The sequence below is a fragment of the Leucoraja erinacea genome, chromosome 32 (assembly GCF_028641065.1).
Source record: "Leucoraja erinacea ecotype New England chromosome 32, Leri_hhj_1, whole genome shotgun sequence".
NCBI classification, from domain to species: Eukaryota; Metazoa; Chordata; class Chondrichthyes; order Rajiformes; family Rajidae; genus Leucoraja; species Leucoraja erinaceus.
Window position 1 is genome coordinate 20,096,941 of NC_073408.1, and position 27,756 is coordinate 20,124,696.

At 41.1% G+C, this 27,756-nt stretch overlaps 1 protein-coding gene across 3 annotated transcripts in view; it reads right to left on the reverse strand.

Annotated features, from left to right (window-relative positions):
- Positions 1-270: 270 nt before the first annotated feature.
- The window catches only part of cdon (cell adhesion associated, oncogene regulated), a 180,876-nt gene continuing 153,390 nt past the window's right edge, over positions 271-27,756 (reverse strand). For all 3 annotated transcript variants that reach the window (XM_055660860.1, XM_055660859.1, XM_055660858.1), the window contains exons 12-20: positions 27,529-27,735; positions 26,475-26,656; positions 21,575-21,680; positions 19,396-19,518; positions 18,585-18,806; positions 16,752-17,041; positions 9,760-9,839; positions 4,599-4,855; positions 271-3,664 (exon numbers count right to left, since the gene is read on the reverse strand). In XM_055660860.1, coding sequence (XP_055516835.1) covers positions 3,507-3,664; positions 4,599-4,855; positions 9,760-9,839; positions 16,752-17,041; positions 18,585-18,806; positions 19,396-19,518; positions 21,575-21,680; positions 26,475-26,656; positions 27,529-27,735 — 1,625 coding nt within the window. In that variant the 3' untranslated portion in view covers positions 271-3,506. The remainder of the gene's footprint in view (positions 3,665-4,598; positions 4,856-9,759; positions 9,840-16,751; positions 17,042-18,584; positions 18,807-19,395; positions 19,519-21,574; positions 21,681-26,474; positions 26,657-27,528; positions 27,736-27,756) is intronic.

A 27,756-nucleotide genomic window follows, 5' to 3' on the forward strand; every position in this document is an offset into this window, starting at 1 on the left:
GCAACTCATATTTCTCTTGGGTATCTTCTCACACAATGATACAAATGTTGAAATCTCCAGTTTTAGGTAACCTCTAACAACCCCCCCCTCTCTTTCCAACAAATACCAAATGTTTCAGAGATATATGGTTTATGCAGATTTCAAAGTCTGCCTGATTTTACCTGACCGATCCCTTCAGTCCCTGCACCAACACTCAGTGATCCCTCAACACAAGAGAAAATCATCAACGCATAATGTTCCCGGTGCTGCATCACCACGACACATAGCAAATGGAGGCAACAGCATCATCTTTAATATTAACAGTATCTTACAAACATTTCACTGAGCTATCATATTTAGAAAAATATGTACAATTTCAACAAGAATATTACAACCATTTATGAAAATATAGCACATTTTCTATATAATACAAAAACATGCATTTAAAAACCAGCACTATTTGTTTTCAATAGAGGGTGAAAGATAAGAGTACAATAAAACTTAGTTTGATTTTTTAATAATGAATCATTACTGGGGATTTTGGAGACAATCTGACTGTAGTGATGGGTTTTGAGGATAATATTTACAACTGAGAGGCTCCAGAATAGTCTTTACACAGCTTCCTGTTGGCAGAAAATCATAAACTAACTTTAACATTGCAGTCGCTCAGACTATCATCTCTTGTCCAGAGTGGAGGTTTACAACAGCATTGGACATACCTATCCAATGTGCTAACCACCTACCCCCAGTGTCTTTTTAAAATTGCAGTTTTTTCCTTTTTCTTCCCTCCCACAAATATGTAATATGTGATTCTGCTCCATTGTTTGTAGTTTTTTTTTTTTTTGCACAATTTGCGAGCATTGCCACTTTTCATTTCACTGCACATCTCGTATGTGTATGTGACGAATAAACTTGACTTGACTAGAAGACCGGCTAAGTGTACCCTCCTATTTATTGCTTATCATGACAAAATAAAATGTGGGACCTTTGATTTTCCAACGTGAGACTATGAATCAGGAGTGCTCAATTGGAATAAATAACTGCTCCACGCTTGGAATGACAGATCTTGATAATTGTTAACCTTTTTATGATATTTAATGGAGAGGTATTTAACACAAACCTATTTGGATATGCAGGGAATGGATGGATATGGGTTATGTACAGGTAGATAAGTGATGATCTTAGCATCATGCTCAACACAGACATTGTGGGCCGAAGGGCCTGTTCTTGTGCTGTACTGTTTTATGTTCTAATAATATGTTATAATAAATGTTGGGCTGTTAATCTTCCGAACTCTGGGATTAAGGGAGATTTGAAAGGCCATCCCTGCATCAGGCGTTTTATAACGTGATCCAAGAAAAACGGAACAACCTACAACCTTTCTAAAGTCACATGATTGATAAAATATTAAATATTTGCCCACATCATCCTTTGGGGGTCAGTAAGAGGCATTACAAAGGATGGTCTATGTTAGCTTCCCTCTTTGCTGCGGTGGGTTAGCCAGAGGAGGTTGAAAAGTGCAAACTCCTTGAACAGACAATGTTTTGGAAAGAAGAAATTTTAACCTTGATATTTACATTTTTTCCAACCAAACAAATTTGTACACTTCCAACAGAAACCCACTTAAAACATTGATTTACTTGTTTCTTTTAAACTCTGATAGAGCCATTGAGTATTTTTATTTTGGTTTTATTCTGACACTGGCTCCTAACCAATTGCTTGCAGTCCTTGTCCAACCCAGAGTAAAAAAATCACACAGGAAGAGAGTCGTTTCACCAGCCAGTGGATTATAGTGAACTGCCAGCAGTTTGGATACAACTTGGGGAATTTATTTTTAGCAAGATGAACCAAATGCAAATAAAAAGACAGATAGCGGTTATGCAAGGAACGAGTTTCAAAGTTTGAGGTTGGAGTAGTGATGGTGGGTCGGTAATGATAAGGAGCGGTCAGTAGATGAGTGGTCAGGAAATCATATAACTGGGGTGACTATAAGGAAGGTGTCCATACCCATGAATATACAGGTCTAGGTCTTATGTTAAGTTAAACCCGTTAAGGAGAAGAGACATAACCAACAGGGGAAAGAGAAACTTAGCATACTTATGGTCCCATTGAAAGCATCAAGTTGTCCCAGAAGTTGAATGGCTACATTGGGCTTAAGTTGCCCGAACCAGAGGTTCGTGTTTTTCTCCATGTTACCTCACTAAAAAGTTAATTAACACCTATGGTTGGATTGGGGAAAGTGCAGTTTCTGGAAGCCTCTGGACCCAGGGACACCCAGAGTCAAAGCTGCTGCAACCAATTCATGAGCAAGAGTACCTGGAGACTGGATACATTAATAATCATCTACACTCTAATATATAATGCACAATAGAATGAAAGGAGATCATGAAACTGCACACTGGATCTGTAATATATACAGCTGCAATGTCAACCAAATTCAAACAGTGCCAATGAAACTTCATTTCACCTCAATTAAAAATTAAGTCAATATTGTAACAGCTGGGTAAATGCATCCAAAAAGTGCATTAATTATACAGCTGTACATTTAAAACTGTCATACTCCTTGTTAAAAAGCATTATTATAACAACGTTAGTAGTGCAGATGAATCTGCTGCACGTCTCTGTTTTATATGAGTAAAGACCTGTGAAGCTATTGGCTGGCAGTTGCATCTCTCTTTTCATGGACATTGAATACTTTATTGTACATGGGACTTCTTGTTCTATTAGAAAAACAAGTCTAAATACTCAGCACAAACCAAGCAGTGAAAGGTGGGATTTTTCATCTGAGTTGGCCATGTGTCTTCAGCCAGTGATGGAAACACCAGGTGTAGCACAAAATGGACATGCTGAAACTTAGCCTGTGGTGCGGCCTTATCTCTTCCTAACTTGTTGATTTGTTTAAAACAAGCAGATTATTATATGACGGCAATAGATTCATGAGTACAATGCAAACCAGAGAAGAGGATGATTTCAACCCGATGTGAATCAAGTTGATCCATGTAAATGGAGTTGGTTTAATAAGCATGTCTGACGGGATTGAGCATTTCTTTTTACCAGTCCCATTATCTACATATCAGCAACTATTGTCGCTCTGCATTACCCACAGGTTCCCATTCCCACTATTTGCAGCACTCGCCCCAAGGGTCATTGCATGGATCAGCTCCTGCATCTCACAGTCTGGCCATTGAACCTCAAAATGTCCTCCTTCCAAGTGCTTGTCAAACCACCAGATAGGTATGATCCAATATTAATTAACAATTTCTATAGCTTCCTCTGTCTTTATATTATTACAAAACTTTATACAAAATAAGGCTAAAACTCCACATTCTGCAGAAAAGGAATTTCTCCTCATGTAGCATAAATAATTAAAAAAAAGGCGAAGACATCTTTAAAATCAAATACATTCATAGGGAGTAATATTTTACTACTACAAAAAAATAAATAGCATAATTTTCTGATCCCTCCTTGGTCCTTTCAGTGACTTCGGTGCAGTTATAGGCTTCAGGCAACAGTGAATGAATGGGTCCCTAGGTTGTATTTAGTTCTTCTGTTGTGTCCTTGCAAGTGTTGCCTTCAGTAAGTCCTGTTGTACTCCAGGCTGTTGCATTGTCCATTGGATTAGTGTTGGAAGGAGGATCACAGCTCAGAGTCTGGTTCTCAATTTCCAAATTGGGATATTCATTGCCTGTATGGAAAAGGATCAAGGGTTAACTGGAGCAGATTGAGCACGGTTTGTTCAGTCACCACAATACCAGCGTAGAGTTCATTCTGGAACAATAACATTACAAAAACGTTGCCAGGAGTGGAACATTTTAGTTATGAAAAGGGATCAGATACCCTGGGCTGTTTTCTTTGGAACAAGAGGTTGAAAGGAAATTTAATCAAAGTATACAAAATAATGAGAGACTAGGATAGGGCGAGTAGGAGAGCCAAGTTTCTCTTAAGCGGTAAATTAGTGGAATCAGCTCTCCTCACATTTGCAATCCCATGTCAGGGAATTTTGCCTCAATTGGTGGAATCAGTGGGAATTGACATTTTGTTAATCCAAAGGGTGATTTACAACTTTGAACACAACAAGAAGCATAGGAACAGGCCCTTTGGCCCACTATGTCTGTGTGGACCATGACGCTAATTTAAGTAATCCATTTTCCTGCACCTGCCCCACATCTCTCTATTCCTTGCCTATTCATATACCCGACTAAATAAGTCTTAATGGTTGCTATCAAATAAGGAGATATGGACATGCTCGTGAAATGGGTAGGTAGATAATAGATGAAAATTAATACTTGAGAAACATGAAGTTTACATTTTGGTGGGAAGCATGAAAATAGGCATACATGGACTAGAGGTCACAATTCTAAAAAGGGCACAAGAACGGATTTTTGATGCATAGTTCATAGGTCAGGCCATGAACTCTCAGGATCCTTCCTGGATTATAAATAAATTATCGAAGAGAAGGGCAAGAAAGTTGTGATGGACTACAACTGGAATAGTGTCTGGTTCTGAGCATCACTCTTCAGGAAAGGCATGATGGCTTTATAGAGGGCAAATTAGTTCCTGAGCAGCAGTCTGGTGGAAACAAATAAGAGAACTGGGGGGGAGAGAGAGAAATAATGTACCTTCCACATTGTCCTCAATTGAATGGTCTTGATTCTCATTGCAGCAAGACTCTTGGGAAGGGGCCGGTTCAGCATTTTCTTTTGTACTATCGTACTCTTCCTCACTGTTATTTTCAGCGGCAATGATTCCAGGGCATAACGGAGCAATGATGTGATTTAGAGGCACCATCTCCATGCTGTCTTCGTGGCAGGTTGGTGTTAGCTGCATCATGGGCAGATTGTTGCTGGGGAAAGTGCCATTGGGTTTAGTGAAACATCTGCAGAAAAGAAAGAAAAAGGGGAGAATTAAACGCAGAATATAACACCTTCCATTAATTACCTGTGGGAAGCACACACGGCACCAGAGACAGATAACGCCAAGATGGGGCCTATTTTCCAACAATCAAGGAGGAGGTGGAAGGAGGAAGTACATTGAGAAAGGAAAACAGAAGATTAGCGTAGTGAACAGTCTACAAACAAAACTTTGGAAAGGGGAAGAGAAAAATGTAGAAGAAATTGAGAATCAAACAATTCATAACTCATTAGAAAAGGAGGCAGGCAAAGTGTTGGAGTAACTCAGTGGGTCAGGTCCCATCTCTGGAGAATATGGATATGTCCCATTTTGGGCTGGGAGCCTTCATCTGACTGAAACGTCACCTATCCATGTTCTCCAGATATGCTGCCTGGTTCAGAGTTACTCCAGCAATTTGTGTCTTTTTTTGTAAACCAACACCTGCGGTGCCTTGTTTCTACCAACTGCTAGCATGCGGTAGGATCAGAAAACTATTGAGGTTTGGGCAGATTTGGAATACCAGGCAAAGGCTACCTCTGACAAGAGGCAGCCCAATCACCTTACCATTCAGGGCATTACTATCCTTCAAACTATAATATCCGCATGTGGGCTATTGTGGGAAAGAAACTTTACCGAATTAAGTACATCAATGCGACGAGAGTAAGAGGCTAATTCTCCAAACAATTTCCATCGTTGACAAGGCAAAAGTCAGAAGTGTGATGGGATACTATCCATCTGTCTGAATGTAATAGTACACATAATTCAGGACAAAATAGTCACTTGAATAGCATCTCATCCATCAGCTTTAACATTGCACAAGATTATTTGCAACAGCTTATCACGGCTTCTTTGGCAGTGCCGCCCAACCTGCTTGCTTTAACACCAATGGAAAAAAAATGCAGATGCTGATAATCTGAAATAAAAACAAAATGCCCGAGACACAGATTAGGTGGCATTGGTGAAAAGAGAAATAAAGGTTAACATTGTTTTCTCAATATCTGTCACTTTCCAGTTCTAAGAGCAGAGGCATTATTCCCCTTTCCTTCCAATCTTAATATTTTGATGGCACCATTCCCTTTGTGACTCCCTTCGTTTAACCACTCCCCTTCTTGTGACAATTTCCCATTCATTAGTTATTTAATGCCTTCCTTCCCACCAAGCAGGGACTCGGATGGTCTTTCCATGTTAAGCAGTGATTCACTTGCTATTCTTCCACTATATTTGGTGCTCAAAATGAAGTCTTGTCTACTTAGGTGAACGCAGATAGGGCGACCACTTTGTGGAGCTTTTGCATTCATGGGATGACCAAGAGTTTCCTGTTGCATTCCACTGTAATTTGGCTTCTGTTCCTAAGATAGAGGAACAGAATTAGGCCATTGGGCCCGACAAGTCTACTCCACCATTCAACCATGGCTGATCTATCGTTTCCTCTCAACCCCATTTTCCTGCCTTCTCCCCATAACCCCTGAAACCCTTTCTAATAAAGAATATGTCAATCTCTGCTTTAAAAATATCCATTGACTTGGCCTCCACAGCCATCTATGGCAATGAATTCCAAATTCACCACCCACTAACTAAAGACATTCCTCCTTATCTCCTTTCTTAAGGTGCATCCTTTTATTCTGATGCTACAGCTTCTGGTCCTAGATTCTCTAACTCGTGGAAACATCCTCTCCACATCCACTCTATCCAGGCCTTTCTCTTTACACTAATCTGGCCCTTATTTAAATGCCACTAAGCCAATGTCTTTGAACATCTTATGGTGAGAGTATTTTCACCGAAGTACTCAAGCAACTTAAGATTACAGCTCATCACTGTGAGGAACAAACAATATACACTGACATTGTTGATCTGGATGAGGGAATTGAAGGCAATATCTCCAAGTTTGCGGATGACACTAAGCTGGGGGGCAGTGTTAGCTGTGAGGAGGAGGATGCTAGGAGACTGCAAGGTGACTTGGATAGGCTGGGTGAGTGGGCAAATGTTTGGCAGATGCAGTATAATGTGGATAAATGTGAGGTTATCCATTTTGGTGGCAAAAACAGGAAAGCAGGCTATTATCTAAATGGTGGCCGACTAGGAAAAGGGGGAGATGCAGCGAGACCTGGGTGCCATGGTACACCAGTCATTGAAGGTAGGCATGCAGGTGCAGCAGGCAGTGAAGAAAGCGAATGGTATGTTAGCTTTCATAGCAAAAGGATTTGAGTATAGGAGCAGGGAGGTTCTACTGCAGTTGTACAGGGTCTTGGTGAGACCACACCTGGAGTATTGCGTACAGTTTTGGTCTCCAAATCTGAGGAAGGACATTATTCCCATAGAGGGAGTGCAGAGAAGGTTCACCAGACTGATTCCTGGGATGTCAGGACTGTCTTATGAAGAAAGACTGGATAGACTTGGTTTATACTCTCTAGAATTTAGGAGATTGAGAGGGGATCTTATAGAAACTTACAAAATTCTTAAGGGGTTGGACAGGCTAGATGCAGGAAGATTGCTCCTGATGTTGGGGAAGTCCAGGACAAGGGGTCACAGCTTAAGGATAAGGGGGAAATCCTTTAAAACCGAGATGAGAAGAACTTTTTTCACACAGAGAGTGGTGAATCTCTGGAAGTCTCTGCCGCAGAGGGTAGTCGAGGCCAGTTCATTGGCTATATTTAAGAGTGAGTTAGATGTGGCCCTTGTGGCTAAGGGGAGAGAAGGCAGGTACGGGATACTGAGTTGGATGATCAGCCATGATCATATTGAATGGCGGTGCAGGCTCGAAGGGCTGAATGGCCTACTCCTGCACCTAATTTCTATGTTTCTATGTTTCTATCATGACCAAACCCGACGGACATGCAGAGAGAAAAATCCCTGCTCCTGAAGGGACACTCGGCAGCATGCAACGTATTTACAGATACACTACCATTAAATGACCATTGAGAGTGGATGGCTCAGACTCATTTAGACCACATCTTAACCTTACAAATTGTAATTCAAAATTTCTCCACAATAAATTCTGGAAGAAAAATAAAACGTCAACAGATCGGGGAGGAAAATATACGAGAGAAATAAAAGGAGAATGGTCAAGAATGTAGACAATAAGAATAACATTAATAAATGAGAACAATGGCTCAGTCAGGTCAGGGTCCTTCCATAGATTGTCCTTATTTTAATGTTGACCAGCTGGCTACACCGTTAGTTATTCAGTAAGTAATTTCAGTTTCATTTTCTGGGTGAGTTGAGCAGTTTGGTCAGCGCTGTTGAAACAAACTGATGAGTATTTTAAACCCCGATCCATCCATTAACTTGCCACTTTGTCTAGAAATACCCACAGAAAGAGATGGTGCTTTATCCCAGATGGCTTCTCAGTGTAGCCAAGACACAAGGCAACAGAACTCCAGTGAATGAACAATCAAAGCTCAGTGGCAAGGGAAAGCCACAAATGCTTACAGCTCATTTCCACTAGTATCATACGCAAATATACAAAGTAATCCTTCAATACTGCCACTGTGCGACGAGCAGTAACAGCAAGCAGCAGAGCTGCTAGGATCTCCAGCAAGCAAATAGCCTCTAGGCAAAGCTGAGAGGCCAGAGTCAGGGGAGGGGGTAGTTTAGGGGATGCGTGGAGAAGATGAGACAGTGTGGGAAGCAGGATCCTATTGCAAACCATTGTACTCTGTGTGTTTGCATGTAGATGCACACATACGCAATCAGCAAAAATAACCGCTGAAGAAGAGGAAGGGGGCATTTATAAAAGTGCTCCTCATAAAACCAAGCTCGGTGGGCAAGAGGCAATGTTTAACCATGACCTGCCCTCCACCAACACTTGCCACCAACTTTGTCTCACTTGTGGAACAGTGCAATCTTGAGGCTTGTTTGTCACACAACCAAACACAAAAACACAATTTTTATTTTAGAATATTCACACAACAGAAAATGGAACAAAGTGCCTGACAAATAAAAGTCAACCAGTAAAAGCAATTATCTATACAGAAAAACCAATGGGGCTATCAATTCTTTCAAATTATTGAATGTTTTAAAGAAGGTGCAAATAGACTGTGTTTACCTTTGCGGTGACCCAAAATGTGGAGCAATTAATGGAAGATAATGTGATCAATTCCACATGGAATTCAGTACAATACTACTCAAAGAATGGTGAGAATGAGAAGTACATGGAAACAATAAGGTAAGCTAGTTCAATAAGGTAAGCTAGTTATTTAAAGGTAAGCTAGTTTAATAGAGGGCTTGTGTGGGGATGTAAACACTGGAATAGATAAATAGTCTATTTCTCAGCTGTAATGAGTTTGCATTTAAAGATGAAAAGATGGGTGCAACATTCATCGTGACAGCACTCGAAATGGTGATCAACAAACAAGGAAGACAGATTCTCAACGAATATCATTGATCTGAAACATCAACTTGGTGTCACCCTTCACTGAAACAGCCCCCCTGACCTGCTGTGTATCTCTAGTGCATTGTGGTTTTAATTTAGATCCCCAGCATCTGCAATTTTTTTTCAGGAATGAAGTTGTCAAACATACTTTTGTGAAAGCTTTGCATTGCTGATTTTCCACCAACTGACCTAGTCCTCACAATCACCCACTGAACAACAGTTGTACCAAAAATATACAGAATGTACAAAGCACTAATACTAATCCATGTACCTGAAATGATGAAGTGATAGAATGGATTGTTGAATTGCCTTTGAGATTGATGATTAGTCAGGGATATGGCAATGTGACAGGGACACAAAATGTCCCATGGACTAAGGGAGTGACAGACAGACAGATTGCAGGACAAGAGCCAGGGAAGAGGGGAGCCAGGGAAAAGAGAGCCAGCCAAAGGGAGTCACTCCACTTGTTAACACTGAATGAACATTAAATATTGTACAGACACACTGTGCAGACTGACCTGTTGTTATTCCTACAGTTGCGACAGTTGATGCACTCTGATGGTTCTGTCTGTGGAAGTGCGTTGTACATGCCGCCTCCCTGGTGACACAAAGTGCAAAGTTTCAGTGTTATTAGCATCACCAAGCAAATTATTTGACATAGGCAAGTACTTGCAACTTAGTAAAACTATATATAATTGTACAGTACAAAATAAAGTAATACTCCTGTCTACAAGGTCTTTATGGTTGAATTGTTTAATTCATTCCACTACCTCAGTAATATCTGTATAAGGGGTTTCCTTTCAAATGTTTATCCAATTCGCCTTTTAAATGTTTATAATGCTTCAATCACTCTTTTAAGCAATGTATTCCAGATCATAACAACTCAGTTTAAAGAAAAATACTCCTGTCAACAAACATCTATAATTTTTTACCTCTGATTACTTAACTCTTTTGTCACTGTAGAGACTCTCCCTATCTATTTCATCAAAATCAATCTAGATTTTAAATACATTTGTCAAACACTCTTCAATCTTTATGCTATAAAATCACAACCTTTCCAGTTTCCCCACAAATGTTAGTTCTGATATCGTTCTAGTAAATATATCCACACTTCTCTACAATCAAGCATTCTTTTCGATATGTTGTAATGATCTGAACTTATATTGAACTTACGAAGATGTAGAAACAAGGAACTACAATGCTTTGTCTATTTTTGAACATGGTAATTCATCTGGTGCCTAATTCATGTTTTATGAAGTTTCCTAGCTTTTATACTCAATAATTAGAGCCAAATATTGTAAATGCTGACGGTAAATGCCATCTCAACTAATCCTGTCTTTATCAGAGATCCATGTAATACATTTCCTCACCTGCCTAGTTTGAGGCTCCTCTTTGAGAGGAAAAATCCTTGCAATATTCACCCATTAAGGCCTTTCAGAATCATATGCAACTCTCACTCCTCTGAACACCAATGAGTATAGATGTGTATCAGAAGCAGAGATAATAACATTCACGTCTGGGGAAAAGTGGATGTAGAATTTGACACAATTCTATCAGAAAGACTTCAGACACAATTGTCCAATTTTCCCCTCAACAGTTGTAGATATTCAGAATTCTCCAGAATTCCGGCATCAGGTCCACATCTAACAAACATTGGTAGATTCTGGCCAGGATCTCTGGGGTAATTTCCTCAGTAACCTAATGCGCCTGTCCCACTTAAGCGGTTTTTCAAGGCGACTGCTGGTGAAGTTGCGGCAGTCGCCTGAAAAACCGGCAACTGGAGCGGTGACTGTCAGAGTGGAACACACACACACACACATCGCTTCCTTCACCAGCCCGTTATACAGGCGGAGGACAGGGCAAGCGGGGGGGAGCGCTGTCTGAGTGAAATTCACACGGTGCAAAGCCAAGGTGATACAGGAAGGTTGGTGCTGTAATTAAGAAGTTAAAAAGCAGAGTGTACGGTAAGTCTTTAAAAGGGGGGTGAGGGGGGTAGAGGGGGAGAGACAACTTTTAAGAAGCCGGAGATACACGGCTGTGAAGCCCGGCAGACATTGACATTACAGGTCAGTTATCTTTGGTTTTCAAAACTACTGGTTACGTTTTCTTCCCCCAATGAGCCAATGAAATTCACCACTGAGCACCGGCTACAACCTACGAGAGCCTAAGAGAACCTTCGATGTCCTGGCGACCCACCTACGGCACGAGAATTCTCGCTATTCTCCATGGCGGCTTGATTCTAGTCGCCGCTAATTTTTCAACATGTTCCATAACGAGGCCGCGACTAGTTCCCAGAATACGGCAACTCCCCGGGACCATAAAGGGAACTCCCTGGAAACACCCGCGAACATGTGGCGACTGCATAGTCTCCTGCAGTTGCCTAAAAAGTCACCCAAGTGGGACAGGCCCATAACGCAAATGCCATTGTGACTGGGCGACCTATATATTTTAAAAGACTGACTTTTTTTAAAAATTGGATTATTCCGCTCTATTCATTATCATACTGCCTCGTCCCTTAATGTACACTGCAATCCTTGTTATTGAAAAATGCAAAATAATTTTTTTTCTGAACCTCTGCCTCAACAATGCTTTTTGGTCTATAATTAGATTCTTTGAATCCAAAAACTCTGTAGTGCAAACCTGTTACGAAATATAGGTGGTTGTATTTAAAGCCAAGATTTTAAATGGTCAGGCAGGATAATGATCAGCAATTCAATATCGCCACAGGATGTGAATCACAAGCACTGAGTCTGTGATTACCATTTGCTTTAATGGACACAAATCCATTCGTCGTTCACCGTGACCTGCAGTGAGACAATACCTGGCAGTGCCATGGGATGTCCAGAACTGGATCTATGGTCCTTTCTCTAGCCAGGAGATGCCCAGTTGCCCATTTCCCACTCCCACGTCAAATACACTGAGGAAACATGGTCCTGTTTGCACTTTACAATTAACATTTAATCTACTATTGCAGCACCACCTTCCATGCCAATGGTTCCATTGGCCATTTGTCCAATATTAGTACTTGAAAATAAATAACTCCAACTTTATAGAGGAAAATTTGAAGCTATCCTATTTTCACTCTAGCAATTTGTAACCTAGTTCCATTTTCAGCAGCAACATTATATGTTTTCACCTAAAGCCAAGTTTCAAGTTGCGCCTTCTACCCATTTCCAACACTACCTCATCATGTTTAAGAAAGAACTGCAGATGCTGATAAAATCGAAGGAAGACACAAAATGCTGGGGAAACTCAGCGGGTGAGGCAGCATCTATGGAGAGAAGATCTCCATAGATGCTGCCTCGCACGCTGAGTTTCTCCAGCATTTTGTGACTACCTCATCATGACTTAATTGTGCCCAGCAACTCTGCAAACTCTCAACCTTACCCCAGTCACTCCAGACTTAATTTACAGCACATCGCTTTATTTTCAGTCGCTTCAGTCAGACAGTCAAACTAATCAACCATTCACTGGCTCTCCAGTCAACCCACTTCCTCCTTTTGGTCACATATTTTAATCATCTCCTTGCTCAGTCCACATCGACTATGCTAAGAGCTCTATGAAAATCCAAGGTGTTTCTGTGTGCATATTCAGTCACCTCCAGACAGAAACATAGACATAGAAACATAGAAATTAGGTGCAGGAGTAGGCCATTCGGCCCTTTGAGCCTGCACCCCATTCAATATGATCATGGCTGATCATCCAACTCAGTATCCCGTACCTGCCTTCTCTCCATACCCCCTGATCCCCTTAGCCACAAGGGCCACATCTAACTCCCTCTTAAATATAGCCAATGAACTGGCCTCAACTACCCTCTGTGGCAGAGAGTTCCAGAGATTCACCACTCTCTGTGTGAAAAAAGTTCTTCTCATCTCAGTTTTAAAGGATTTCCCCCTTATCCTTAAGCTGTGACCCCTTGTCCTGGGCTTCCCTAACATCGGGAATAATCTTCCTGCATCTAGCCTGTCCAACCCCTTAAGAATTTTGTAAGTTTCTATAAGATCCCCTCTCAATCTCCTAAATTCTAGAGAGTATAAACCAAGTCTATCCAGTCTTTCTTCATAAGACAGTCCTGACATCCCAGGAATCAGTCTGGTGAACCGTCTCTGCACTCCCTCTATGGCAATAATGTCCTTCCTCAGATTTGGAGACCAAAAACCGTACGCAATACTCCAGGTGTGGTCTCACCAAGACCCTGTACAACTGCAGTAGAACCTCCCTGCTCCTATACTCAAATCCTTTTGCAATGAAAGCTAACAATTGCATTAACTTTTAAACGAGGTGAAACTTGGAACGAGTCACTCACTTATATTTGCCATTGTGTGTAACATGATCCTTCTCTCTCCAACACACACAGTCACCACATATTTTCAAAATAATTAATCTTTGAAGGCAAATATTTGATTCTTAATTGCACAAGATAACTGCACAAAATTAGGAAAATACATAAGATGAAGCTGAGAAGCCAAGTGGGGCTGAGAAACCAAGCTTGTTCTTTTTCACCCAGTCTGCAGCCTGAACCTGACCTTGAATTGTGAGCAGACTCTCCACATTCTATCGTAAGTCGCTCTGGCAGATTTGCGCTCAGGTTAAACGGACTGTGATGGGCAGGAACAGGATTAATCTACAATGTCCAAATCCTTTCACTTTTCTCGGAAAATAGTAATGTGAGCAGACAGCACAAGAAAAATCTGCTAAAGTGAGGGGCCCTGCATCTCCTTTAATGCACAATGCACTCAAGCAAAAATGCACTTAAAGATGGCAACGTGCCAATTAAGAATTAACCATGGAGAAGAGATAGAATCCAGGACACCATCCCAGGCCTTGACAAGAACTTCCCTGAAGCTCTTTACTCAATCCACTCCCACGGTCAGATGACAGAACAGTACAGCAGGCCAGCAGGCCAACAGGCCCCTCGGCCCACCATGTCTGCTTCAAATCTGTTGCCAAATTAAACTAACCTCTTTGGCCTGCAAGTGATCCATATCCTTCCATTCCTTGCATATTTATGCACCTATCTAAAAGCCTCTTAAATGCCTCGTATCTATCTGTTTCCAACACACCTGGGTGTGTTCCAGGCACCCACCACTCTAAATAAAAAAAATCTTCCACACATGCTTTCAATTTTTTCCCCTCTCACCCTAAAGTTATGCCCACTTGTGTTTGACATTTCTATCCTAGAAAAAAAATTCTGGTAGTCTTCCTTATCTATGCCTCTCATAACTTTATAAACTTCTATTATGTATTCCCTCAGCTGCCGATTCTCCAGAGAAAACAATCCATGTTTGTCCAACCACACCTTAAACTCTTCAATTCAGTCAGCATCCTGGTAAACCTCTTCTGCACATGTTTCCTGTAATGGAAGTTCCAATCTGCATTCTCTGCCTCAGTTCTTTCACAGTTTCTCTCAATCATTTCAAATGTATTTAAAGTTTATTTGATATCTTAAAAAACTAAATTAATTTCAAACATCATTAAAAGCACAAACAACATGTTCTTTGTACTTATTTAAAATAATATAAAAACAAATGATATTAAGTTTATGCACCTCAGGAAAATGAGTAAGATTATTCATTAATTCAACGTAAATATGTTATCCTGTCTGAAGAAGGGTTTCGGCCCGAAACGTTGCCTATTTCCTTCGCTCCATAAATGCTGCTGCACCCGCTGAGTTTCTGCAGCTTTTTTGTGTACCTTAGATATGTTATATAACTGATCCAATCCCAAATTCCTAGGGCAAGATTTCCTCTTTTCACTGTCACATATTTTTCTTACTCTCCTCCTTATCTTTCATCTGTACTTGTCACCATTCCTTACCAGCTATTTGATGTATTCTACCCCTATCAGTCTTAGCTCAGTCTGCTTCAGTCAGCAGTCCCACAGCACAAATGAGTGCAGCCAATGTACAAGTTCATAAGCGATAGGACAGAATTAGGCTATTCGGCCCATCAAGTCTACTCCACCATTTAATCATGGCTGATCTATCTCTTCCTAACCCCATTCTCCTGCCTTCTCCCCATAGCCCCGGACACCCGCAGACAAGTGGAGGACAGAAAGTGCTCCACAGTCAGTGTGGCATGCTCCAATGGGGTCGGGTACTTATCGGCGCTGCCGTTTCAGCGCCTCCGTTTATAATATCTGTACTCATCAGAACCCTAACCCCAACACCCCGAAACCCTAACTCTAACACCCCGAAACCCTAACCCTAACACCCCGAAAAGGCGAAACTGCAGTGCCTAAACGGCGGCGCCGAATGGTACCATTCTGGCTCCAATGCACTTTAAATCAAGCTGCTCTTCAATATGGACACAAAGGATCCCACACCACTATTTCAAAGACATACAGGAATTCTGGCCAATCTTTTGTTGCCGCTAGTAGATTACGGTGGTAATCTACTACTGGCAGCAATTTTAGGCACTGCTGATGGGAGCAAGATTGGCCAGAATTCCTGGAGGCATTTTAGGCATATAGCAAATCAGTTGCTGTATTATGTACATTACAATTGTGATTGCACTTCCAAAGCAAGTGAGTGGGTGTATTTTGGCATTCATGAAATCAGTACCAAAATACAAGGATCTTTCTTGTCTCCTTTTCCAATCTGCTCCATGCATTAAAAAACATTTTTTTCTATTTGCCTGGCTGTTTTCCTATAATTACACTATTACAATACAAACAATGTTTATTCAAACCAAGAACAGAACTGCCCGCAGGCATGGCTTTGGCAGTATTGTCCAACTCCTGCACACAGAAATTATAATTGTTACTTTTATAAATGTCAAATCACTCTCCAAGACAAAGAGAAAAACAACCTAGTGTCTACAGATGCTTCTGGGGAAAATTAGATGAGTCTTTAGTGACAAAAAAATTGAAATTACACATCATGATGTATTCAAGAGAGTTAGATTTAGGTACTAGGTGTAACGGAATCAAGGGATATGGGGAGAAAGCAGGAATGGGGTACTGATTCTGGATGATCAGCCATGATCACATTGCCTCGAGAGGTCGAATGGCCTACTCCTGCACCTATTTTCTATGTTTTTATGTTTCTTATCTGCATTGTTAACAGTCATCATTCACTTCAGAGTATCAGAACTTGAAGCTAAATCTCAGGGTTATTAATACTTGGTCCACAATATTACTCTCCCAAGGACATGGAACTATGAAGCTCAGCTATGACTATTGAACCATGCTTTTCTTAGAAAAAAAATAAACTTGGAGTCGAGGAGCTTGGGCCAAAGGAATACTCGAGTTGAACGATTTTGAAGACTGTCACTGGTGCCAATATGCCGGTGAATTAGTGATTTCAAATAGAGGTCATCTTTACACAGGGTGAGGCTTCATGGAGAACTGGATGTGATTTTGAGTTCTGTAGAGACTCTGTATTTGAAGGGGCAACATGAAAGAAATGGTCAAAACTCCTCGGCCTTAAAGAAAGCATTAGATTCAAATATGACACTTGGCATGATTTTTCAGAACCGGGCCAACTGTAATACAAACGACAGGCTCTTACATTCATAACATGGCGAACTTGGTCACAGTCCATGTGGGTGCTTGACAGTGAGTTTGTATGGCTGGCTGGGTAGAGCGTTGTCCCTCCATTTATCCCCCCGTTCATTAGTCCATTCATTCCATTGGAAACCTTGTGGTGCAAGTGTGGGCAACCATTGCTTAGGCTCCCGTTGCCAATGAAACTGCCATGGATGCTTCCATTGATTCTGCTGGTGCCGGGTAGAGTAGTGTACTCCATCAGTTGCCCATTTACTTCCTGGCCTTGATAGAGGTAGTTAGGAGGATCATACTCTGTGGAAAAAACATCACCAAAATTAGATAAGGATGCAATTTCAATTAATTCCTTCATCTTGTTCTTTGCCAAAAGAACATTCCAGATGCAGGTCCACCACCGATTTCCCCGGAACTAGTGTGCCGGCATCTCTTTTAGTCTGGATAAAATTACAAGAATGCATTTGAAATCCCTCCCCCCCCCGAAGACCCCCCTAGGCTGGTAAGACGGCTGGTCTCGACCTCATTGGGATTTCCACGACAATATGCCCCCTGTGGCCAGGGCTCTAAAACTCCAGCCTGGCCGGAGCCGGCAGATCCACCCCCACAGCCAACTTCTGAGGCAGACTTTGCAGTATCTTAACTCCCTGGCGGTCTAGGCAGACCGCTCCCATATCGTTGGACATCTTCAAGGGCATGATCTCTGTTGGTCCAGTAAAATGAATAATCCAGAAAGGCTCTGGAGCCAAGGGTGCCGGAAAAATAGTGTATCCTCTCATAATACTTTTATCACAATTTTGAATTGAAACGGTTAACATATTGTCGAGACCAGGTTATACTGACCACCTACGAAGCGTTCATAGTGGTGATGATAATGAAAAAGTGCCTGTCCCAGCTCCACAGCCTGGATCGTGGAGATGGGGTGGAGGCAGGAAGGCCCTTTCTTATTGATATACCTCAGCTGTCGGATGTCTCCTTGCAACCATTAAAACACTTAATATTATTCCAAATGCAGACATTTAGAAAGTGTATGTGCTTTGTTAACATAAACAGAGAGAGTATTAAAGCTAATAAAACAGAAACTTGAACGTAGCAGTTTGGTTTAGGCACACGTATTGTCAAAAATTATTTACCTTGGCTCAATTCTCCCTTTATGGTAATTTCTTAAAGGATCATAATACAAAAACAACACATGGGTGATTCAAATGAAAATTGGGGGACAATATGCAATTTCATAATTCCTAGATGGTTAGGGATTTCTGGACAGAATTGTTATAAAACACACAAGGAGTTCCCTGGGTGTGTAAGAACTTGAGGAATTTGTTCTTGAAGTGACTATTGTACTTCTCCCATAAAAAGACAAATTGCTGGACTAACTCAGCGGGACAGGCAGCATCCCTGAAAAACATGGATAACTGTTGCGAGAAGAATGACAGTACCTGAAATCGTGGTTGGCCCCAAACCAGGAGGCCTGGAACCAGATCTGGAAGCCACAAGGCACAATATAGCAGCAGGGGCAATTCAAGCCCTTAAAGGACGCAGAATCTTGGCTAATTTCTCTTCTCAGTTTCAAGACCAGTGACAACTACAATGGTTTCCAACCAAAATAGCCATTGGCCCTTCAAATTTTGACAACAGACTATTTCTTAGCTGACAACATGCAGTCTGAACTTTGGGATATTATTTGAGTGCTGGAATCTATGTTCCCAACCGGCTAATACTAAAGCTCGCGTCTGGGAGCAAAACGTTGCACAATGAATCATTAACAGCTTCACAAGTAGTTGTATGCCCCTTATTAAAAAAAAAAAGTGGGCAGAGAATTGATGCACACGACTCAACTTACTCTGTAGTGTTGTCTGTTGACGATTCTTCCACAGGCACATGGCAATGAAGATAATGAGGATGAGAACCATGATTCCCAGCACCGAGCCCACAATCAGGTATAACATGTCGCTGCTCCGTGTACTTGAGGAGGATGCCCCATGTCCACCGCCCAGGTGATCAATAAGATTCGGCTGCGTACTCAACTCATCTCCAGTTACAGAGGAACCAGGAGGCCGTCGAGCTAAATGTAAATTTAATGAACAATCGGTGATGAGATTCAATATCCCAGAATTAAGAACACGCTTCAAAATCTAAATGCAACACTTACATATAAATTAAAATGATGACAGCTTTAATTCCTGCAGACATGTGGTCTTGCAATGATATATTGTTTCAGGCAGCAGCCACTTTACCATATCTCACTGCAAACATTCTTCAGGTTACCAATCTGGACTATGAGCTCAGGCAGACCAGTCAACAGTAAGCATTGCTGCAATGACACTTGTACTTTCCAGATAGGTAGACTTCAAGAAATGTTACGATCTTGACTATAATCTTTTTCCATCTTCATAAGATCACTGGATCTTGACTACAATCTTTCCCACCTTCATAAGAATTAGCCATTTGGCCCATCAAGTCTACTCCGCCATTCAATCATGGCTGATTTATATCTCCCTCCTAACCCCATTCTCTTGCCTTCTCCCCATAACCTCCGACACCTGTACTACTCAAGAATCTATCTATCTCTGCGTTACATGTATCCACTGACTTGGCCTCCACAGCCTTCCTTTTGCACTAAGTACAAGTTTCACACAGACTGCAGTACATACCTTTCGTCTCACAGATCATCACATTGCTAAATTCACTTTCACCGCCTTCATTAAAGCATTGCATTTTGATATCATACGAGGTCTCGTGCTGCAGATGATTGATGAGATGCCATTGCTTGTTTCCTGTATCATGGACAAACATCAAATGTGTAGATACAAGGTGATAATTGGAAACTAATAACATTCTACATACATTAGACATGGATAACTTTGAAAAGTAATAGTCAAATCTGCTAGGCTTCGTGGCACAAAATAAAGGTAGTTGAAAACCACTTACATTCTACATATATTAGGCATGGATAACTTTGAAAACTAATGGACAAACTTGTTAGGTTAAATAGTTCAAAAGTATTTTTATTGGCCCATGTTCAAACTATCTGCAAAATTCACCAAAATCTAGATATGATTTTAGAATGTATTCATTTAAAAATTATTAATGTGTTGCAGCTATTGCTTGCAAGGTCAATTGTCATTGGACTACTGGGTTATTTCTAGGGCAGTTAAAGAGTTCCCTGCATTCCCTCACACTTCACTACATTAAGCTCTATTTGCCAGTCTCTCCATCTACCCATATCCCATTGCATAGCTACTGTATCCTATAAATTGTCCTTCTACTTATTTTTGTATCATTGGCAAATTTGAAAACCTCAAAGAATATTGAACAATGTAGCACAGGAACAGCCCCTTCGGCCCATTTTTTGCTGACCAGAATGCCAATTTCAAACTTCATTTCTCCTTCCATTCCATGCCTGTTCAAGTGTCTGTTTAAATGCCTCTTTAACATTGCTGCTGCATCTACTTCAACTACCTCCCCTGGCAGTGTGTTCCTAGCGCCTACCAATCACTGTTTAAAAAAGTCTTGTAGATCTTCTTTAAACTTTCCCTCTCTCACCTTAAAGCTATGCTGTTTTGTATTTGACATCCACCCTCCCCTCAGATGGGAAAAATACCCCATTTATGATTTTACATACAGTTCCTTCCTCCGTGTCATTAAATAGCAAATAGTGTAATTAGCAAAAGGAGGCAACTTTTTGAAGTCAAATTACTTAAACACAGCATTATATTAAAGGGAACAAATTCAACATAAATTAGCACGGTAAAAAATATATTATGCGAGTATTTAGCTTGAATCGATAAATAGTCCTTGGAATAAATACACAACAAAGATAACGGAAATGGAAAATATAAGTTCCAGATCAGTTAGGTGTGCTCTTGGAAAAAGATTGTGGATGGTTTATATTATCCACTCTGTAATGTTTAAAATGTTGCTGCAACAGTCTTGGCTTCATTTTTCCAGATTGTGGCCCCTTTACTACAGCCCCATCCCCCGCCAATAGATCCTTTGCCTCTCCTGTTGCCGAGGGAGATCGTAAAGCATATTTGTGTCAAAATAGCTGCCAAAAAGTTGGCTCGGGAAATTTTTCGTCTGGAAACCGGTACTATCATCTAAGTTTGGACCACATCAATCTTCCTCCTTACTTGAAACACATAGAACACTACGTAAAGCAAAGCTCCTTTTCCTCTTGTTACTGTAATCCTCAGAAGATCCCCAAAGGAGAAGTGAAAATAACTGACAAAGTTCCCGCTGTCTCCAGGCCGCAGTCACGCCAAGTCCCAGATCATTGCACCAATCCAAGCACTGCAGTCCGATCAAGTTATTTTGTTTTTCCTGGCCCATATTCAGGCTGCTAAAACCTTCCAAAACACTTCCCCGCATTCTGGAAATCGCTCAGCAATCTTTTCCTTTGAACGCAGATCTGATTTATGGAGTACATTAATTTAAAAAAATGGAGCAGGGGAAGGAGGGGGCTGCTATTAAGAATTTAATTAACTGTCAAATAATGCCCTTGACAGGAAATTCCACCTGAAGCATTGCCGTGGCAACATGGACGAAGGCTTACCTCCCACTGGTCTGACAATCTGGCGCTTTAACAATCCTAACTTTGCACTTTGTCGTGGATTTATTGAATTTCAATTTTCCATTGCGTTCATAAGTTGTTTTTGACTATGGGAATGTGCCAAGGACAAGCCAGCCGTTATTCTCACACGTTATCCACATGATAAAATCTTCCAGCAATGTTATGAGGGAAAGGTAATTGCTGTGGTGGTTGCTATGCTTTAGTGTGAAAAGTGTAGCTGCAAGTACACTACGAGTAATTAATAATACTTCTTAGCATACCTTCCACGACATCTCGCTTGTAGTCACTGTCATTGTCACTGTCTGTCGGTCGATAGTAGATATAAAATCCTTGAATGGGAGTGTTGTTGTTACTTGATGGAATATACTGTGAAAAGAAACAGATCAGTAAAAAAAACTGGCAACTCAATGCAGCTGCAGTTTGTTCTTTAAAAAAACATTTCACATGAGGAACCAATCAGCCTGTTTCCAGCACGTTGGCCTGTTTTGCAATAATCTGTCTAACACCATGCTTCTTCCCAATGGTCTGATGCTTCATGTGTTACTGCAAATTCAGTTCCACGACAGGGCAAATTTGTTCTGCAGATCGTGCCCGTCTAGTAATGCATCATGGTTTTTCACACAAGTTGATCATTAGGGCAAATGGAGAGACTTTGTTTCCTTTAGTTTAGTTTAGAGATACAGCACGGACACAGGCCCTTCGGCTCCTGAATCCACACCGACCAGCGACCCCCGCACATTAACACTGTCCTCCCAACATTAGGGACAATTTAACACATACACCAAGCCAATTAACCCACAAACCTGTACGTCTTTGGAGTGTGGGAGGAAACCGAAGATTTTGGAGAAAACCCACGCGGTCACGGGGAGAATGCACAAACTCCGTACAAACTGTACCCATAGTTGGGATCGAACCCGGGTCTCTGGCGTTGCAAGGCACTTCCTCTCTTTCCCACTCTTCTGCCTATTCATCTCTGGCCTTTGTCCATCTACCTACCTATCAAAACCCCCCTCACCTATTATTTGGCTGGCTTTGTCCTGCCCCCTCCTGCCTTCTTCTTTGCACCCCCGCACCCTCCACCCCATAGATTCAGTGTGAAGAAGGGTTCCAACCAGAAACAGCACCTATCTATGTTCTCCAGAGATGCGGCCTGACCAGCTCCAACACTTTGTGTCGTCTTTGTTTTTTTTTTAATATAAGTCTCCTATCATCTCAAGTGGTGATGGTGACTTGTTGCTGCAACACACTGGAAAATATTTAAACTGCATCTAGATCCAGATTTTGAAAGTATCACTCACTGTTTTGGGTATAAATATCATCATCATCAAACATTTCCAGGTCAGGTGGAACATCTAATGTTCCACCTGACCTGGAAATGTTTGATGATGATGATATTTATACCCAAAACAGTGAGTGATACTTTCAGTCAAGCAGCATTTACATTTACCAAAATTAATAATGGGTAATGCACTGCACTGATAGATACTTGAGTCTATGCAATCTGGATGAAGAATGATGCATTGCACAGGAGGAGCCAAAGAGGAGAAACCAAATTAAAAATGAGCAAGTATTACTTTCTTTAGCTATTATACTTAAATTCAAAGCGTCTCCGTTTATTAGACAACATCAAAGCATTTGCAGTTGAATGCAACTTTTGGTTTCGGATAAAAATGAGAGAAAACGGAGACTGATTCGCTCTAATGTTCATTTGAAATATTAGTTACTATGCCTTTTCACCATGATGCAATCGAGACAGGCAGCTCAGATGAGCATGGGTTCAGACCATTATTATGGCATCAAATAAGTGTTCTGTATGTTTCACCACAATGCTGCCAGGAGGAATTTTCAAAACCCTGTGCTTCAAAGCGGGAAGATCTGTATCAGCTTTTCCTGCATGAAGCCTATTGCCAAAGATGGTTAATCTTCCCAAACCAATCACATCACTAAGAATCACATCATCTATACTGAAAGAAACAATAAAAGCTTAAAACTGTAAGCCTGATTAAACAGGAACTCTGTAATTATACAGCAAGTAACCCTTCTGTTGTTGAGAATATATCAACTGCTGAACAACATGCTAATTTCTAGGAACTTTGGAGTTGGGTAACAGGGAAGATTCACAACCAGAGAAAATAGGGGGCTATGAAAATATTTTATCCTGATCAAATGTGCCCTTTCCAGGCTTCTTTACTCACTAACCTGCAACATTAAGGAACAATTATAGGGCCTGTCCCACTTGGCGATTTTTTCGGCGATTGCCAGCGTCATATCAGTGTCGCTAAAAGATTTTGAACATTTCAAAATCCAGCGGCGACAAAAAAAAGTTGCGACACTTGAAAAAATACCACGCGTCATACGCCATCACGCCGCGCGTCACCATGCTGCAAAATTTTCGGTGACCTGATATGTCAATCAATGATGCTGACAGTTGCCAAAAAAATCGACAAGTGGGACAGGCCCTTGAGGAACTGGGTAGCCATTACTCTGTTAATTAAAAATCAATTGCCTACAGTTGTGAATAACCCTGACCTTATTGATTAAATAGCAAATGCTTGTTAAGAGTATTTAATAGCTGAGCTTCAGGGAACAGATGTGTGTTTGAACTAGCTTTTCAGAATCTTTGTAATAATCAGGATACAATTTTATCTCTATATAGTATTGAGATATCACCGCATATAATCTTAGGTCTTCTCAGCTCATCTATCCACCTTGGAGGGAAACATGAGAGAAGAGTAAAATATTTGTCCAATGCCTTGCCTCCTAATAATCTTCAGGGATCTTATTAAACAATTCAGAAAAGGCATAATAAAAATTGTCTTTTTAACCAAAAGAAAAGCTGACACAACATTCATTTAACGAGAGATTAAACTATTTGGCTTGCTGGCAGGAAAGGACTCATTGTAATTGAGCACTTGGTTGGATTTCACGAGTTGTCTGGGTGACTGAAGAGAAAATACATAGCATAATGCATTTTATGAGATAAAGAGCTTCTAACTTCGCCCTCAGCAAGCAAATTCTGCCACGATTAAAATTGCTAAAAGGATGGGAATTTTAGGATGTCCTCCAAACTAAATAATTTTAGTTTCAAAAGTTCTAGATTTTTTCTTGCATCACCAAATTCACCATTTTGAGTTCTAATTTTAAGCAATGGTACAAAATTAATTTTGCTTTCATTCAAAACAAAACTTAGTGAAGTGACCATTTTTTCCAAAGTAGACAATAGGTGCAGGAGTAGGCCGTTCAGCCCTTCGAGCCAGCATCGCCATTCAATGTGATCATGGCTGATCATCCCCAATCCTGCCTTCTCCCCATATCCCCTGACTCCGCTATTTTTAAGAGCCCTATCTAGCTCTCTCTTGAAAGCATGCAGAGAACCCGTCTTCACTGCCCTCGGAGGCAGAGAATTCCACAGACTCACCATTCTGTGGTGAGAGCTGACAAAAGGTTGAGATGAGGCAAACCTTGAGAAGTGATTGGTATGGTGAACGGGGGGATTGGGGTGGAGGAAAGAGACCTGCTACCAAATACCAAGGATAAACATTCCAACGATTCCTTTACTTAAAAGTCCCTTACCTATTTTAAATTTGCATTTTCAGAAAATATAGACTTTACTCTTCCTTCGTTTGGCAGTGGTATAGCAGTCCTTATTGCCACCTCACAATTCCAGCAACCTGGCTCTGATCCTGACTACAAGTGTTCTCTTTATGCAGCACAGGAAAAATTGGCTCTGCTTGGAACCAATGTAAACTCAATGGATCAAATGGGCTCCTCCTGTGTTGTAATACAGTGATGATGACTCATCTAAGATATCTTTTGCTGTTATGTTAAACTCAGTACAAATAAGCTCATATCTGTATTGAGAGCTGGACAGGGATTTTTCAGGCAGCTGTGTTTTCTTAATTAACTGTTATCTCATTGACTCATTCACTTCGAAGAGTAGGGACTCGATGAGTGGGAGATGATAAGCTGGGAGTTTGAGCGCTAGAGACCCAGGTTTGATCCTGACCTCGGGTGCAGTCAGTGTGGAATTTACATGTTCTCTCTATGACTGTGTGAGTTTCCTCCAGGTGCTCTGGTTTCCTTCCACATCCCAAAGATGTACGGGTTTGTAGGTTAATTGGCCTCTGTGAATTACCCCGATGTGGATGAGAAAGTGGGTTAATATAGAACCAGTGTGGACCAAGTGGGCCAAAGAGCCTGTTCCCACACTAACATCTGAGACCTCAAGAAATTGTAGAGAATTGTGGACATTGCCCAGATCATCAGATAACACAGCTACCACCTACCTCAATGGAGACCCTTGGACTATCATTAATCAGACTTTTCTAGCCTTTATCTTCCTCTAAATTAAGTGTACCAGCACAGTGGTTAGACTATAGTTATTGCGTTGTCAATATTTCTCTGAAGATCTCCCATGACTAATGATCATAGCCAATCTGAATATGTTTTGAAGTGAATTCATAATGTTACCATACTTCACCGGAGGCATTTATTTTTATGACATCTACTTTTAACTCGAGCCACCACCCAGATTGTGATTTTTTCAAAGTTAAGGTGTCCATCGTTTCAGGTTTGGTACGGCATTAATTAGTGAGTCATTGATACCAGATTGCAGGAGTGTTTTCAGTTCCTGATATACAGGAAAATGGAGAATGTTACTTTAAATGTCTAAATCCGGAGCTATTTATTCCTTCATATTTCTCTGCAGTATCCTGCTGGAGTTCAATAGTAGAGTAATGCAGGTAACACAGGCAAACAGACAAAACTGATTCATTTCTGCAAAACCATTTACTACAAATATAGTCTGAAGAAGGGTCTCGACCCGAAACGTCACCTATTTCTTCGCTCCATAGATGTGCCTCACCCGTTGAGCTTCTCCAGCATTTTTATCAACCTTCAAATACAGCGAAGTACTTTAATCCCACTTACATCCTACGCTAAATAATCTTGATTTATTTAGATCCTGCAAAGGAGAGTTATACATTGGGAATATTTTCAGATTTGAAACAGGTTTGCTGTTATGATTATGAGGCAGAACTGGGGCACCCATCCTACATCTGTGACATTTGTCACTTCATTAACATGTGCAGAGAGGGAGGGAGCAAAATGGAAGGTAGAAAATAGCAGACCGAAGAACAACAATGAGGCAGCAATGCTTACCGTCCATTTCAGCATGATCTGTGTGTCTGTGATGGCCTCTGTATAAGCAATGTGAGGGCCTGCGATTGGACGTGCCGAAAACCGGTTGCTGAAACCTGCCACTTGGTATGGCCGGGACGCTGCGCTTCTTGGACTCTCACCGTAGGCATTGATGGCAATCACACGGAACTTATACGTGGCACCTGAGGCACAGAAACATCCCACAAAAAAAAGGAACAACAATTAGTCCAGACATTATGCGGACGTGACAAATTTACTGACAGGCTGAGCCCCTGTGTCTGGACATGAGGATTTTCTATAAAAGGGTAATGGAAATAAAGTAAACCTCAGACTACTCAAACTGAAACCCCATTACAGGGCTGGGCAATGGCAGATGCCCAGTCACGCTGATGAAGTATGAAAGGAAAGTGGTACATTTGGACGGGAAAACATCCATCTGAATTATTACATTACTGGTTCAGTACTTACAAAGTCTGGATTCATTAGAGAGAATGAGAGAATAAATCATATTACGGCAATTTATGATTTTGAATCCAGTTTTAGAGAACTGGAAATAAAAAAACTGGTATCAGTAGAATTGACATAAAATTGCCTGATTGGCAAAAAAAAAAACCCAAACCATCCAATTGGCCCACTCATCTCCTTCTACACAGGGAATCCTCCCTAACTTTACTTGGGCAAGCTGTAATGCAGAAAAATTGAACTGCACAGGCTGGTTTACACCAGCCTGAGAACAAGGACAGATGACGTTTCAGGTTGGGACCCTTCTTCAAGCTGAGTCGCCTATCCATGTTCTTTAGAGATGCTGTTTTGGGTACAATACACACCATGTTCTAAGAGCTCACTGTCGACAATGTCCATTGTCTAGGTTTAACACTAAAATAACAGGAAGCTAATGTCCATTGAACTATATCCCAATCGGAATCAAAATCCTCAAAATATGCAAGAAAAACCAAAAGAGTAACACAAGAGATAGCATCTTCAGATACTTCTTCCCCACACAAACTTTCCAGCATTTCATAGCAATTTGTGCCTCACTAATTTGGACCATTACCTGGCTCAAGACTTCGCACTTCTACAGAGAGTTTTGATGGAGAGATGCTGTCTGCTGCTACCAGCCAGTCACTATTCCTTCCCATGCGTTTGTACTCCACCTTAAAGGAGGTGATGGGGGAGCCCCCATTTGCTCTTGGGATCCAAGTCACATACACGGATGTTTCTGAGGCAGTTGAGATGGTGGGTCGGTCTGGTGCCTCAGGTACTAGATGGAGGGAAACAGATG